Genomic DNA, 14,017 nt, shown 5'->3' with positions numbered 1-14,017 from the left:
ACACACACACACACACACACACACACACACACACACACACACACACAAACACCACTCCACAAATACCTAACATATCACTGTTGAAGGTCTTTGTTTCTTCTGGATTTAATTATGTAGAAAACTAGATCTCATAGCAGCCTACCTCCACCCTGTTCCACTGAGGGAAGGCTTTGAGCAGTCCAAAATATGGGGAAAGAGGGGACCGAAGCCAAACATTTCCCTGCTGCCAAGGTCTCTGAACTTATAATCTCATATTCAGTCCTTTTGCTCTGGGACTTGTCACAAGACAGGCAGTGAGGAGACACTCAGAGAAACAGTGCTTAGCACAAGGAGGCATTTGAATATGCATTCTTCTATGGGTAAATGATGGACTGACAATATGAGACTAGAGTTTTATACAACATATCTTCAGCGTACAGTGTTGTCTCCCATTTTTCAATTGCTTTGGGTAACAACACACTGGCCATTTTCTCCAGAGCTCACTGAACTATGTGGGTTCTCCATCTATCCAATCACATTAAGGGTGGAGTGTTTGGATCAAAGACACATGATATACTTTGGCATATATGTAGATGTTAAATATGACCATAGCATATTTCACAGCTGCTCATCTACAACCTATAAGCTTGGATTTCTATTTTAAAGGGATAAAAAAAGGCTGTTTCTTGTTCATGTAGCACAAAGACTGCCCTCTTCACAAAGATAAGCCTCTCAGACCTTTTGGCTCTAGTTTATGTGGGCCTCTCAAGAGTTTACCAAACCACCATCTTTCTAACCATGCTGAAAACTCTTTCCCACGCAGCGCTGCTCCTTCCCATGAGGAAGTTCATCCAGGCCTCTTCACCTGGAAGCTTTCCTGCCCCCTACCTGCTGGATCCTATTTTAAAGCCCAGCTCAGGTGCCATTTTCTCTTGACCTAGTCTCAGCTTTTCCTTGATAACCTTTCTGTTTCTTTCTTGTTGAGACATATGACAAATCATAACTGTGTTTATTTATAAATCTTAATTCACTGGACATCCAGAACTGGTACTGGACCATACTAATCTCTGAATTTCTAGCACCTGGCCACAAAGAAGATGCTCAATACACTCAATGAATGAATGGCGGGTAAAGTCAATAAGGTAGCAGGATTTTTAGTTAAGATGAGAGCTTTTAAAATGATACAGCAAGCTCTAGTAGAATCTGCTTCTTATCTGGGTTAGAGGGTCAAATGTCAAGACAGAAGCTGAGCTTTGGAAAGCAGTTAGGGAGACAAGAGGTAGACAGAGAAAGCAAAGCAGGTTCCCTGCAATGGTGGCCTCTTGTTCCCACAAAACACTGCAAGGAGAGGTGATGGGAAGGCATGGAGTGGATATATAAATAGGACCAACAGGTAAAAGGGGAGGGGACCAGAAGCCCCATAAAATACCCCAGCTAGTGTTCATATGATGGACTCCCAGCTCAGGCTCAGCAATAAGGCAGCTACTTTCCCTTTCTCCATATCACGGTCTTCTGTCTTTCCCAGATGTTCGTTCCAAGCCAGAGAATGTACTCAGTAATCCCCTTGATTAGTACCAACAACCCCATTACACCTCTTTGTGAGTATGGAAATATGGTAGTTCCTCTTCCTCGAAATATATTCATATCTGAACCTCTAGGATCCAATGAAGTCTGTCTTTTGGTAATGTTTGATGGCTGCAAAACTACAAGCCCCATATATCTAGGGAGACAAGCACCAGGAATAACTGAGTAAAACACACAGCAAACACCAAAGACTTTCAAAATTACAGAAAATGCACTTGGAATTCCCAATTTAAAAAAAAATTGAGTCTTGCATTGAATACTTACCCACCTGTGGTAATCAAACATCAGAAAACGTATTTACTATGAAGAGTCTCCTTCTCGTCTCCACAGACGTCTTCCTCTGTCCCTAACTTCTATTAAATGTTTTATACTCTAGTTCATTGGTTCTCAACCTGTGGCTCACAACCCCCTTGGCAAACCTCTAGCTCCAAAAATATTTACAATACAATTCGTAACAGTAGCAAAATTATAGTTACGAAGTAGCAACACAAATAATCTCATAGTTGGGGGTCACCTCAATGTGAGGAACTGCATTGAAGGGGCCAGCATGAGGAAAGTTGAGAACCACTTCTCTAGCTGCAAGAGGTTGGGCCTCATTTGCCCTGTTTACGCAATTCGTTAGAGCTCATCAGATTTCTGAAGCTCAGAGCTGAATGAATGAATGAAAGCGCAGACACCTAAAGGGAAGGACTAACTCCCATTATATTCCCACACTACAGCCTTGGATTGTGCCAGACACAAGCAGATGCTAAATTCTCAAGAATTTGCTCAGCATTTAAGCTCATGGAGAGTCCTGCTGTACAAAATCTCAGAAGGTGCTCCCTAGCTGTAAAAACTGTTTGAAGGACTATACCTTGGCTTTTAGACACCAGGCAGGGGTGCCCTACCGTGGACACACTTTGGCTAATTCTTCCTTGAAACTGCAGATAGCCCTTTCTTACCCCCACAGGGGTTTCTTATCCATAAGTCTCAAAGAGGGTAGTGGTGTCTTTGGAGTCCTGGAAAAATGGGGGTGGGTATGAAGGTGAGATAGAATTGTGACTTTCCTTTCTGCCTGAAGAATAAGGTCTAAGGGATATTGATAATATCACGAGGCAAGCAATTTTCATATATAGGCAAATGAAAGCGCCAGGTCATTGAGCTCGGCTGGACATGGCAGGAGCAGCTGGAACACCTTGTAAACACAGAGCGGCAGCCTCCACTTATGGGCAAGCTTATCTGTTTGCAGCAGTGTGCCCTACCCACCCATCTGTCCGCCTGACCGTACAGCAACCATCTATAGTCCATCCATCCATTCACTTTTTTATGAACATCCTAAAAATAACGAAAACTTCAGCACCTTAAAAAAACGCTATTTACTAATTTGTTTGTGAATTTGTAAGTGAGGGGCATGTCATCTGAAAGAAGAAGGCCACTTTTATACATGTAATATGTTCTCAAGACCCCATCACCACACCCGTGCCCATGTTGCTGATTTGGATTTTCTTCTTCTTTCTCTCCCCTTCTTCCTGTTAGGCTACAGCATAATCAAATTCTTCATCTTTTTAACTTGTGTTTTGTTGAGTCTTCTCCTGTTTTCACTTTCATTCTCTTTAATTTCTATTTTATTTCTTATTAAATTTCTCCTCTTTTCTCGTGTTTTACAATAGGGACATTAATGATTTCAGAGCATGATTCTTCTTTAAGCACCTAATATAAATTTCCTTATAAATGACGCTTTCACCACATCCAACATAAGTTTTTAAAATTTTGTTTAGCTTGAGATGCATAGTTTCTGACATTTTTTTAAAAGTATTGGTTATTTAGAAGCGTGTTGTTAAATTTCCAAATATACGCATTTTGCCCTCTTTTTGCTTTTGGTTTGCCATGACCTAATAATATGCTTTGTAAGATTATTTCCCTAAAAAAAAAATTATTTTTGTCATGATGAAAATCAAACAAAACATGTCTTAAGGCCCAATGTGTATCTTGGCAAATATTTTTGTGTGCTCAGGAAGAAGGTGTATTATGTATTACGTTGGCTGGATTATTCTATTAACATCAATTAGATCAAGCTGATTGATAGTGTGCAGTCCACACTACCGGAATCTATTTGATTGTCCCCTTTGCTTGATCTCCATTGGTTACCGAGGCAAGAATACTGAGGTACCCCTTTGCCCTATCAGTTTCTGGACCCATGTATTTTGATGCTTCCTGTCAAGTTCATATGTGTGTAAGGTAAGGCTACTGTGCCTTCTGGGAGAAATAGTTCCTTGATAATTTTCTCTCTTCTCAGGTCTGCTTTGTGTAAGGTTAAGAGAGATACTCCAGCTTTCTTTTCATTAGAATCAGTATGGTGTGTATTTCCTCATCCAATTACTTTAAACTTATATTGGAAGTAGTTTTCTTGTAGCTAGCATACAGTTCTTAATTTAGCGAAAATCAGTTTATAGTTCTGTGCATTCTCCTTGTTCCTGCTACCATGCTAGCAGCTCAAGGATGGCTTCCCCAAATCACTACTACCTAGGTACTGGAAGCATCCACAGATGGGGTGCCACTTGGGGCCCTGTGGGCAAGAGGCCACAGCAGGAGCTGAGGATTCTCAGAATGTCTGATGATAAATGGATTTCTGTCTTTCCTGATATGGATAGGGACCATCCACAGAGCACTGTGCCAACTCTGAAGAGCTGAGGTACAAACTCTCTGTAGAGTTTCCCAGTTGCTACCTTTATGATAAATCACCCAGTGGTTCCCACACCCCAGTGTGGACATCTGGGCCAACACTTACCAGGATATCCTCAAGAATAGGTCGTCTGCCCTGTTTGAGGTCAGGCACATTTTGATCTCTATGCAGAACCTGCTAGGAGAACCTAGTACAGCCCTTTGAACATGCATGTTGCTGAGCTCTGGAAACTTCTCACAGCAAGGAGGCCTGACCCCAGCTGTCCAGCCTCTCTCCTGTGCCATTGATGGTCTAGCCTTTCTTTATTTTTGCACGGGTCTCTGTTTCTTGAGCTATGGTGCTATTTTATTTATTTATTTTTTCTTAAAAAATAGTTTGCTTGAGCTTTTACAATGTATATTTAAAAAGTACACTTTGATCATTTTTGTATAAGAAATCACTTTGAAGACTGTTGTCTCTTAATTGATGTATTTAGACTGTTTATATTGAAAGTGATCGGTGATACACTTAGATAAACATGAGCATACTGGGAACACTATCAACATGCTCTGTCCCTACCCTTCCCCTCGTTTGCCTTCTTTTTAAATGTGAGCATGGCAATGGCTCCATCCTGCCTCTTTAATTTACCTTCCATTTTTTCCGCTCTTCCAGTTGCTTTAACCACGCAACATACTCTTACTACTGTGCTCTTCAGTAACACATAGCAATCTTTCGCATGGCTGACTAAAACAAATGCTTATTTTTATTTTACCTTCACCTTTTCTTGCTCTGACACTACTCCTGTTTTTGCCTTGATGTAAGTCTCTAGTCCTTTCCATTTCTATTCTGACAGAACCAATTCATTCAAACACTTCCTGTGTAATGTTGACTTTTCCTATTATAGCCCATAACATTTTAAATCACAGTTATTACTTTCCAATCCTACAAGTTCTATATCTGTGTCATTCTGGTAAAAGGCAAATGATTTACACAATCTAAAGGAAACCCAGAGCCCTGGTTCTGATGATTGCTTTGTTTCTGGAGGCTGTTTCACCCTGCAGAGGAGGCCTGCCTCCAACTTCCTTGGAACATATTAGCTAATAAGAAATGAAATAGTCAGGTCCAGAGTGATAATTTATGTTAATATGACAAGAAAATTCCGCTTTTTTTTCGTGTGTATGTGTGTGTGTGTGCGCGCGTATGTGTGTGTGAAGTGTATGTGTATCTGTAAATGTATGAGTGTTCACATGTTTGGACTCACATGTGTGTGCTTTCCAGTGTCTGTGCACCTGTGTACACACGCATCTTCAGGCTGAAAGTTGACATTAGGTATCTTCCTAGATCATTTTACATTTACTGCACACGGTGTCTCGCTAAACCTGCCACTTTGCTCAGCTTCTTAACCTAAGGAAGAGAGTGACCAGGCCTCAAGACCTTCACATGCTGGGCTGAGGTGGGAAACCTCTTTGAAAATATTTTACAGAATCAAAATATCAAAGTTCCTAGTCAGCATATTCAAGACCTGGCAGACTGCTCTACTGCCAGCCAGCCCTCCTAGCCCTCTGGGTTAGACTCTCGTGCTGTCAGTTTCTTCACATGGCTTCCTGCTCAGTTCAAGTGTTATCTAACCAGGAACCTTTATGGAGCTGAGCAGAGCCTGTGCTCGCTGAGACTGCAGAGGGAACACCTGACATGTGAAACAGATGGCAATCCCTGCTGGCGCTGGAGGAAGCCAGTGCCGTAAGAGGCAAACCATGAAATCTGGAACTTGTTGCCACAGTTGATAATGCTCCTTGAGTCTATGAACAACACAGTCCTCATCTCTCTGGCACGGAAACCCCCACAGGTATTATACAACAGATTACCAAGATGGCCGTCTTCCCGGCATCTCTCTGATTATGCTTGTCATTGGAGCACTTTACAGGCTGATGCTGTGGTGGGCTTAGCAACAAAGAAATACATATGGAATTGGGTTGAATTATATTCATATAACACAAGGAGCGAGCAAGAACCTTGCAATCAGCATCCTTGTTTGTATTGTTTTCTTCTGACTTCCTGAACAATACCTTTTATTATCTTTGAGCATAGTTGTGGGACAATGACCTTTTATCTTCATTTGGAACCAGAAAACAGGGCTTATTTATGGTAACCCTGAGTGATAAGCGGGATATATGAGGGTTTTTTTTTTTTCCATTCCTCATAGACACTGCTTTTAGAATCAAAGAAACCAATTATTGATTCATGCGGCATCTGGCCCCCACATGTCTAGAGCAGCCAGGTAAATCTAGACTATTTGTTTTGGTTTGGTTTTGATAAAGCATCTTGCTATGTAGATGACAGGCTGGCCCATGATTTTCTTGCCTCATCCCTCTTTGTGCTAAGGTTACAGGTGTATACCATCACACACAGCCAACACATGTTGCTGATGGCTGGTAAGTAACACAGGATGCCAAGGGTTATAAGCAAAGAACTGTACCCTCTGACCTAGACACAGGAAATTTTCTGTCTTTCTTGATCATGTTCCCACTCTGTTTCCTCATGAAACAACATACACCATTTCACCAATGGTGAAACCTTGTTGGTAAACTGTAATGGGGAGGAGAAAAATGCTACATTGTTAATGGACAGCTAAACATGTATTCTTGGGTACTGCTTTCCTTTAAGCTGCATTTGGATACTTAACAATCTACTTTCTACGATGCTGAAGGATATCAGGTATTCAATGCTTTCTAATATTCTTTGACTCAGCTGGTATCTGCCCGTCTTAGGCTTCACTAAGACTCTAGTAAGGCTGTGTAGGGGGAGGGATACCATGAAGACAAAGTGAGAAGAGGTCCATAGAATGAAGATGAGTAGAGCAAGCACATACAAACAGAGTGGCAGAACAGCAATTGTAATTTCTAGCATTAGAAGTAGACAGAGAGTAGGGGAACAAGAGAGCAGGCATTAGAAAAGCGATCAGGTAGAGAAAGAGTAAAGGCATTAGAACAAGAAAGGAATGGGTCAGGAAAAAAAATAGGAGAGCTGAGATGTAAAACCCAACATAAAATATCCGTTGGTTCCATGGTGAACCCTCCAATACATGCATAAGCGAAGCGGGGATCATTATGGTGGCTCACTGCATTGTACAGATACAGCCACTTATAATGATGTAGAAATCATACCTTGTTTTGTTTAAGGGCACCTTTCTCTTTCATATGAGGACAGTCCTTTCCCGTCACCACTGCTTTGATATCTGCCACCGGCACTGCAATTCATAAAAATAATGAGAGTTATGACACCATTGAAAGCTTCAATGTCAGTAGAGGAGCAAAGGTACTCATTGAGTGTGCTACCATGGTTGGCACTTCCCAAATCCATTACAAAAAGAAAAAAGAAGGGAGGCAACAAGAAGAAGAAAAGTCAGGCAGTGTTTAGAAACTAGACACTCAAGCATATTATATTTTGGCAAAAGGTATCATTAGCATGCTAGTTCCACAAATATAATTTGGTTCCCTAAGACCCGAAAAATAACACCCATCATAGTGGTGATATAAGTGATGGCATTAGAATAGATGCAGCAGTAGGTCAACAGTGGTCATAACAGTGGTCATGACACTATAGGTGGTTCTAATGCTATATATTATAAGGGCTTCTGTGTGCTAGGGGCAGTGCCACGTGCTTCATATGTATTGATACCCCTAGCTGTAGCATTTACATCTATATTGTTTCTCAGTGTTGGATAAGAAGAATAAGCAGATCTAACTCAAATCACCTATCTGACTCCAAACAGTTCTTAACTCTCCTCCAAAATCTCTCCCTTTCCCAAATCATTAATTCTCACAACAATTCTGTAAGGTGGGTTTGGCTGTTCCTGCTCAACAGGTGATGGAAATAAACTCAATAATATAAAGGAAAGTTTTCTTTCTGATAGAGCCTTTGAAAAATAATGCAGGTAGATAGAATGATCTTATCTAATGCCTCGCTCAGGAGTAGGACGAAGAAAAGGAACAGAAAAGACTCTGCATTCAAAATACTCTAAGATCAAATAAGAGAGACAAGGATGAGTAGCATGGCTCTGAACCTTGACTTTAAAACAAAAACAAACTTTAAGATATTTATCCTTCTTCAATCCCAAATCATCTAACCCCACAAATAATTCTGCATCTGACTAGCTTGGCTTTGCCAAAAGAGGGTTGTAAGCAATTAGTTCTTTACACTTCCCTGAACAGAATGGCAGATTTCATACTTAAAGTTCATACACTTTTACTGAAGAAATTGATTGGAGTATTGATGACAAAATTAAAAATCTTTGCATTATTAAAACAACAGTAAAGCTAAACTCCCAGGACTACTAAACTCTGCCTGAGTCTGGTTACATGCTCTGAGCTCTCAAGCCCAGAAAAGGGGTGATAAGATGAGCTCTAAACTCCTGGGGACACCCCACCATCTATTTCACAGTGTCTGCTCCTCTACCACATAGCCCTGACTCTAGTCTATCCAGAGTACTTGTATTCAATTTCATTATCAATACATGGCTTCTTGCTCTCCTTCTGGGCCCAAGGAAGCCTATGCTTCCCAGAAACATTTCCACTCAGCTGGGGTCTTATGACTAGCTCTGGTTGATGAAATGTACAAGGAAGTACTTATCTAGATAGGGGTACTGAAAAGACTCCGTGTGCCATTTCTTTCTCCTGCTTTTGGCCCTAAGGCCGGAACAGTCCTTCGCCAACATACTGAGTGAGAAACCTTTCGCGGTGCTAAGCCACTAGGTGTGGGGTTGCTTGCACTGTGGTGTAGCAGTGTGGCCTCCCCCTACTGGTTCAGCCCTATGCTTTCTGGCCTTCTCCTGATCTCCTTTGATTAGGAATCCTGAGCCTACTGACAAAACCTCAAGTCAGTCCTTAAAACACTGACCTTAGGTCTCCCAAGTCCAGTTTCATAACCAAGGACTGGCCTTGCTGCCTCTGTGGTGGATCTGTCAGCAGAGCATATCTGAACATTTGGGGAAGATGGTTACATTTGCAATGGAGACACTGAAGGGAATTTTTAAATCTCATTAGCAAAGCAATTCAAGAGACCTCCTAAAGCTTCGCCCAGAGTTTGAATCACAAGTACATTGTAGAAAATCCTTTGTTGTAAGATATGAAATGTTTAATGAACTCCACAGTGTCTCTCCTCTACAAAGGTAAGTTACCCCCTGGCTTTGAAAACATGTAGAATGGGACAAGGAAAATACAAAATTGCCAGGATCAGTCCTTAGAATCCTTAATGTCAAGGCTTCACAGGAGAAAAATCTCTTTTCACTGGATATTGTGGCTGTATATATTTTATATTTAAATATCCATTGTCCCTATCAGGGAGATAAGCTGCTTTGTCGCTCATGGGATTATGACTAAAAAGAAAAACACAAAATTTTAAAAAATACCGTCATTTTGAAAAGCTTTTTTCTTTTCTTTTTCATTTTCCCCCATAGCTTTTCTATAGATGTCCAGGAAGATTAGACATGGGAAGAAGGAAAAAAAAAAAACACCCTCTCTAGTCCAGGGGCAGAAACACAGGGGTCACACTCACACACTGGGGAACACTTGAAGAGTGCAAAGCCAAGCTAGCTTTTTGATTTGGTCTTTTTACATGGGAGAAAGACAAAGGAGCAGGGCACAGAGCTGGGAGAAGCAGGTAGTCAGCAGACTGGGGCAAATCTTCATTTCTCACAGTTGCTCAGGTAAAAAGGGCTGGGATGCTCTAACTCAGCACCGCCATCTTGCAAATGGGAAGCCCGAGCCTCAAGGAGAAGAGTCCCTTATACAATGTCACAGAGCTGGCCAAGGACAGATCTGGTCCTAGTGTTCCATGCTTCCTTACCAGGCTCCTGTTCCTTTGTGTCTGGAAGGTGTTAGTACCTGCACCATAAGAACATCTGCAAATGTGGGCTTCACTCCAGACACATTCAGGAAGCTCCTTGCTAGTATCTTGGAAGAAACTTTAATTATGATTTAAATGAAAAATATTACTAAAAAAAAAAAAAAACAAAACAGTGGCCACTATGATGAAAATACTTTTAGCTTTTTCCCCCAGGGGGGTAGGGAGGGGGCAGTTCAAGGCAAAACATCCGAGGAAGTGACTCTATGCCTTGAGTGCATGCTCTTTGCAGATACTGTGTGTGCAGAGATCCTCAGCAGCAGCTTCTGTGGCAGGATGAGGGGTGGAAGCAGTCTTCTGTAAAGTTTTGAGCTGTTGTTCCTTGTCAGGACAGAGCCTGCTCTCCCTAACCTAGCAGATCACCCTCACAGCACTGAATGATGGACCCTCAGCCTCTTGTTTTGCCACTTTGAGCTTGTCCCAGATAATTTTCAGTCCAGGCTGAAAACAGTGAATTAATATTGGCCGCGGAGCTGTTCGGCTGCCTGTGAACACCTTTATCTTACTGTTTATGAACCCATAACTGTCAACTAGTTATATTTAATGTTTCTGTGCCTCACTACTCTTTAAAATATGGATGAAATGTATGGTAGATAACTTATGTAAGCCCCGAGAGCAGTGCCCGGCTTACCTTCTCCACTTAGCAAATGCCATCTGCCATTATTCCCATTATTAATAATCTGCATTAATTTCCTCAGTAGATGGATGGACCCTCATCCTTTACTGTGTTTCCATCACCCAAACCCCGCACTCTGCCTGACCATCAGATGCTCTCTTCATCCTCTATACCTTCATCCTCTATTTGAGGAGGGCATCAGCCTGTGTTTTCCTCCCTGTCCCTCTGATGGGGAGACAATGAAAACTGGACTAGATTATTTCAAATGGAGGCTTTGAGGGGCACCAGGCATGGCTAAAAAGCAAACGAGTCTCATGTTTGATACAGGTGATGGAGATGGCTGCTGTAAGCCCTGAGAGGGAAGCAGAATGAGAGGAGATGCAAGGAAATGCAGATTTTTTCGAAGGCCCTATTTCCTGGCAGTGAGAAAGAACAAAACAAAAGCTCACAACTTTACAGAAGAAGAGTGCCTCATTCCTCACTAGTAGCAGCTATAGTAAAAGGTCCAGTTAAATACAAAGTGAATAAACTGTAATTAATAAAAATAAAAATAATTAAATAAAAACCCATGTGATTCATCAACACATTACTATTCAGCCCTGCTTATCTCAAGAGGTGAAAGACAATTCCCCCTAGCCCCAAGAGATACAAAAATAAAATTAAATTAAATATGGCAAGCCAATGACTCTTACCATTATTTAGGGGTAACTCCTCTTTATTTTATTGAAAAACAAGATTTTTTATCAACTTCATTATAGTTCTCTCTCCCTCTGCTCCTTCCAGTTCATCCCTACCTCCCTTCCCATATGGATCCATCCCCTTTCTGTCTCTCATTAGAAAGCAAACAGGTGCCTAAAGAATAAAAATGAAATGAAATGAACAAAAACAAACACATCGGAGTAGGACAAAACAGAAACAAAAGAGCCCAAGAGAAGGCACAAGAAACACAGAGACCCACTCGTTTATACACTCAGGAATCTTAAACACACACACACACACACACACACACAAAACCAGAAGCCATAATAGATATGCATAGGACCTAACACAGAGGGTGAGGGTGGGGAAGGAAGACAACATTTAAAAAGACAAGGAAAGGAAAAGTCCTAACAGGACATTATCAGACAAGGAACCTTCGAAGATGCCACTGAGTTTGTTCTCTGTTGTCCATCTACTGCTGGACATGCTGCCTATACTTAAGAGTAATTTGTTTTCTTGCTGAGACTCCTTCGGAGGAAACTAAAATTTCATTTGCAAGTGGTTGTCAGTTAGAGATTGTTTCTGGGTTGGAGGTGGGAACACGTGTCCACTTCTCCTTTCAGCTCTATCTAGGTCCCATCTGGTCATCTGGTGCAGACCAACACAGCCCTGGGCGAGCCCAGTCTCTGTGAGGGTTGACATACTTCAGTCCTGTTGTGATTGGAGGGCCTTGGTTTTTTTTTTTTTTTTTTTTTTTTTTTTTTTTTTTTTTTTGGTGTCATCCATCCCTGCTGGTTCTTAGACTCTTTTCACTTCCTCTTCTGCAGGGCTCCCTGAGCCCTGAGGAGAGGGATATGATGGAGACATCCCTTTCAGGGTTGAGTGTTTCAAGGTCTCTCTCATTTTTTCTAGTGGAATACATTTTCTGCTTCTAAGGCCCCAGGCAGAGTACAGAATTGGCACAGAAGACAAACTAGGTGTGCGCTTGACACTGCAAATTTAGTTTCCTAGAACAGGGCAGGGCTAGGCAGGGCCTACTTAGAGACCCAATTTCATTTCACATCATTATACGAATATACTCCCTTCTCTGAGCCCCAAACAGAGAAATACAGTCTCACCAACACACTTTCCTATAGACTACACACTCTTAAAATTATACCTATCTTTCCAGGGATAAAGTGTGAGACGGTCTTCGGAATTCTGCATGACTGGACTTTAAGGGCTGCAGGGGAGAAGGGGGGGGTGGACAAGATTCTTGGAAGCATCTTCAGGAGGAAGAAAGCTACCTTCTCCCAGAACCAGTGTCAGCCTGTGGCCACTACCTAAACCTGTGTAGAGAGTGGAGACTCACAGGTCTGCCTGTGTTCTTCCGTGACCACCTGTTCTTCTTGCATGCCTAGCTCTTCTGGAGCTTTGGAGGTGAGGAGCACTGCTCTGTGTAAAAGCCCAGCAACCATCCTTTAGCAGGTTCAGATGGTAGGCAGCCTCTACCACACTTCTCATTTCTTAAGCGACTGCGGCCAAAACTGACCAGTTGCCGGTTCCATCCCCATGTTCAAATCGAGAATCAGGTTCCATGTCTGTAGGCATGAGGATAAATCATATGCTCAGGAAGTGGAGGGCAGATTCTCAGGGTGGGTCAGGAGGGTGCTTACTCGTCCGCCCAGTTTATCCTCTCCATCTCTTGGCCAGGTGAATAAGGTCCTGGGAGATGATATCTCAGACTGTAGCAGTTACGTTGGTTGCCAGAAACTTCTAATGCTTTTCCAGATCACTGGCTTCGGATGCTCCCTAGCTCATGAGAGGTTTTGTTTTTGTTTTTGTTTTTGTTTTTAAACCAAGTAACAGAAAGTAGAGAAAAAAGAGGGCATGGGAGTGTGGTCTTCATACAGCTAATTCAATGAGCAGAAAGGCCTCTCCTTATATTCTAAGTTTAAGTGTTTCTTACCGTGTGAGCATTTGTGTGGTGTGTGTGTGTGTGTGTGTGTGTGTGTGAGAGAGAGAGAGAGAGAGAGAGAGAGAGAGAGAGAGAGAGGGAGAGAGATGAAGAACATTTTCCTTTATGAAAATACATCAATACTAAATATTAGTTAAGTTTTATTTTTTATCTTTCTTCCAAAAATTACAAGTTGACAACACACACACACACACACACACACACACACATTGATTTTTTCAAGACAGGGTTTCTCTATGTAGCCTTGGCGGCCCTTGGCTGTCCTGGACTTGCTTGGCTTTGTAGAACAGGGTAACCTTGACCTCATAGGGATAGCCTGCCTTTGCCTCCCTGTGCTGGGATTAAAGGTGTGAGCCACCACACCTTGTATTTTCAATTCATGTTTAAAAGGAACTTTTTTTGGTGAAAGTCATGTATGTGGAATTATCGTGGGATGTTCAGCGATATCCACACTAACGTTTCTAAATCTTGAGAGGGCACCAAACTCTCCTGGATGCTCCAGTTTCTTCCCCCAGTGTTTCTGATATGTGAGGTCTGAGTGTGGCCATCTGAGTTCCAGCTTCTTTCTTTTTCTCTTTCCTTCCTTCCTTCCTTCCTTCCTTCCTTCCTTCCTTCCTTCCTTCCTTCCTTCCTTCCTTCC

At 42.0% G+C, this 14,017-nt stretch overlaps 1 protein-coding gene across 7 annotated transcripts in view; it reads right to left on the bottom strand.

Annotated features, from left to right (window-relative positions):
- The window catches only part of Elmo1 (engulfment and cell motility 1), a 517,373-nt gene that overhangs the window by 9,635 nt on the left and 493,721 nt on the right, over positions 1-14,017 (bottom strand). For all 7 annotated transcript variants that reach the window (XM_055597231.1, XM_055597230.1, XM_055597234.1 and 4 more), the window contains one exon: positions 7,369-7,451. In XM_055597231.1, the coding sequence (XP_055453206.1) occupies positions 7,369-7,451 (83 nt within the window). The remainder of the gene's footprint in view (positions 1-7,368; positions 7,452-14,017) is intronic.

Source organism: Psammomys obesus, unplaced genomic scaffold (genome assembly GCF_907164565.1).
Source record: "Psammomys obesus unplaced genomic scaffold, mPsaObe1.curated_primary_1811, whole genome shotgun sequence".
Classification (NCBI taxonomy): Eukaryota; Metazoa; Chordata; class Mammalia; order Rodentia; family Muridae; genus Psammomys; species Psammomys obesus.
The sequence above is the reverse complement of the archived record's forward strand: the minus strand, read 5'-3'. Positions and strand labels throughout refer to the sequence as shown.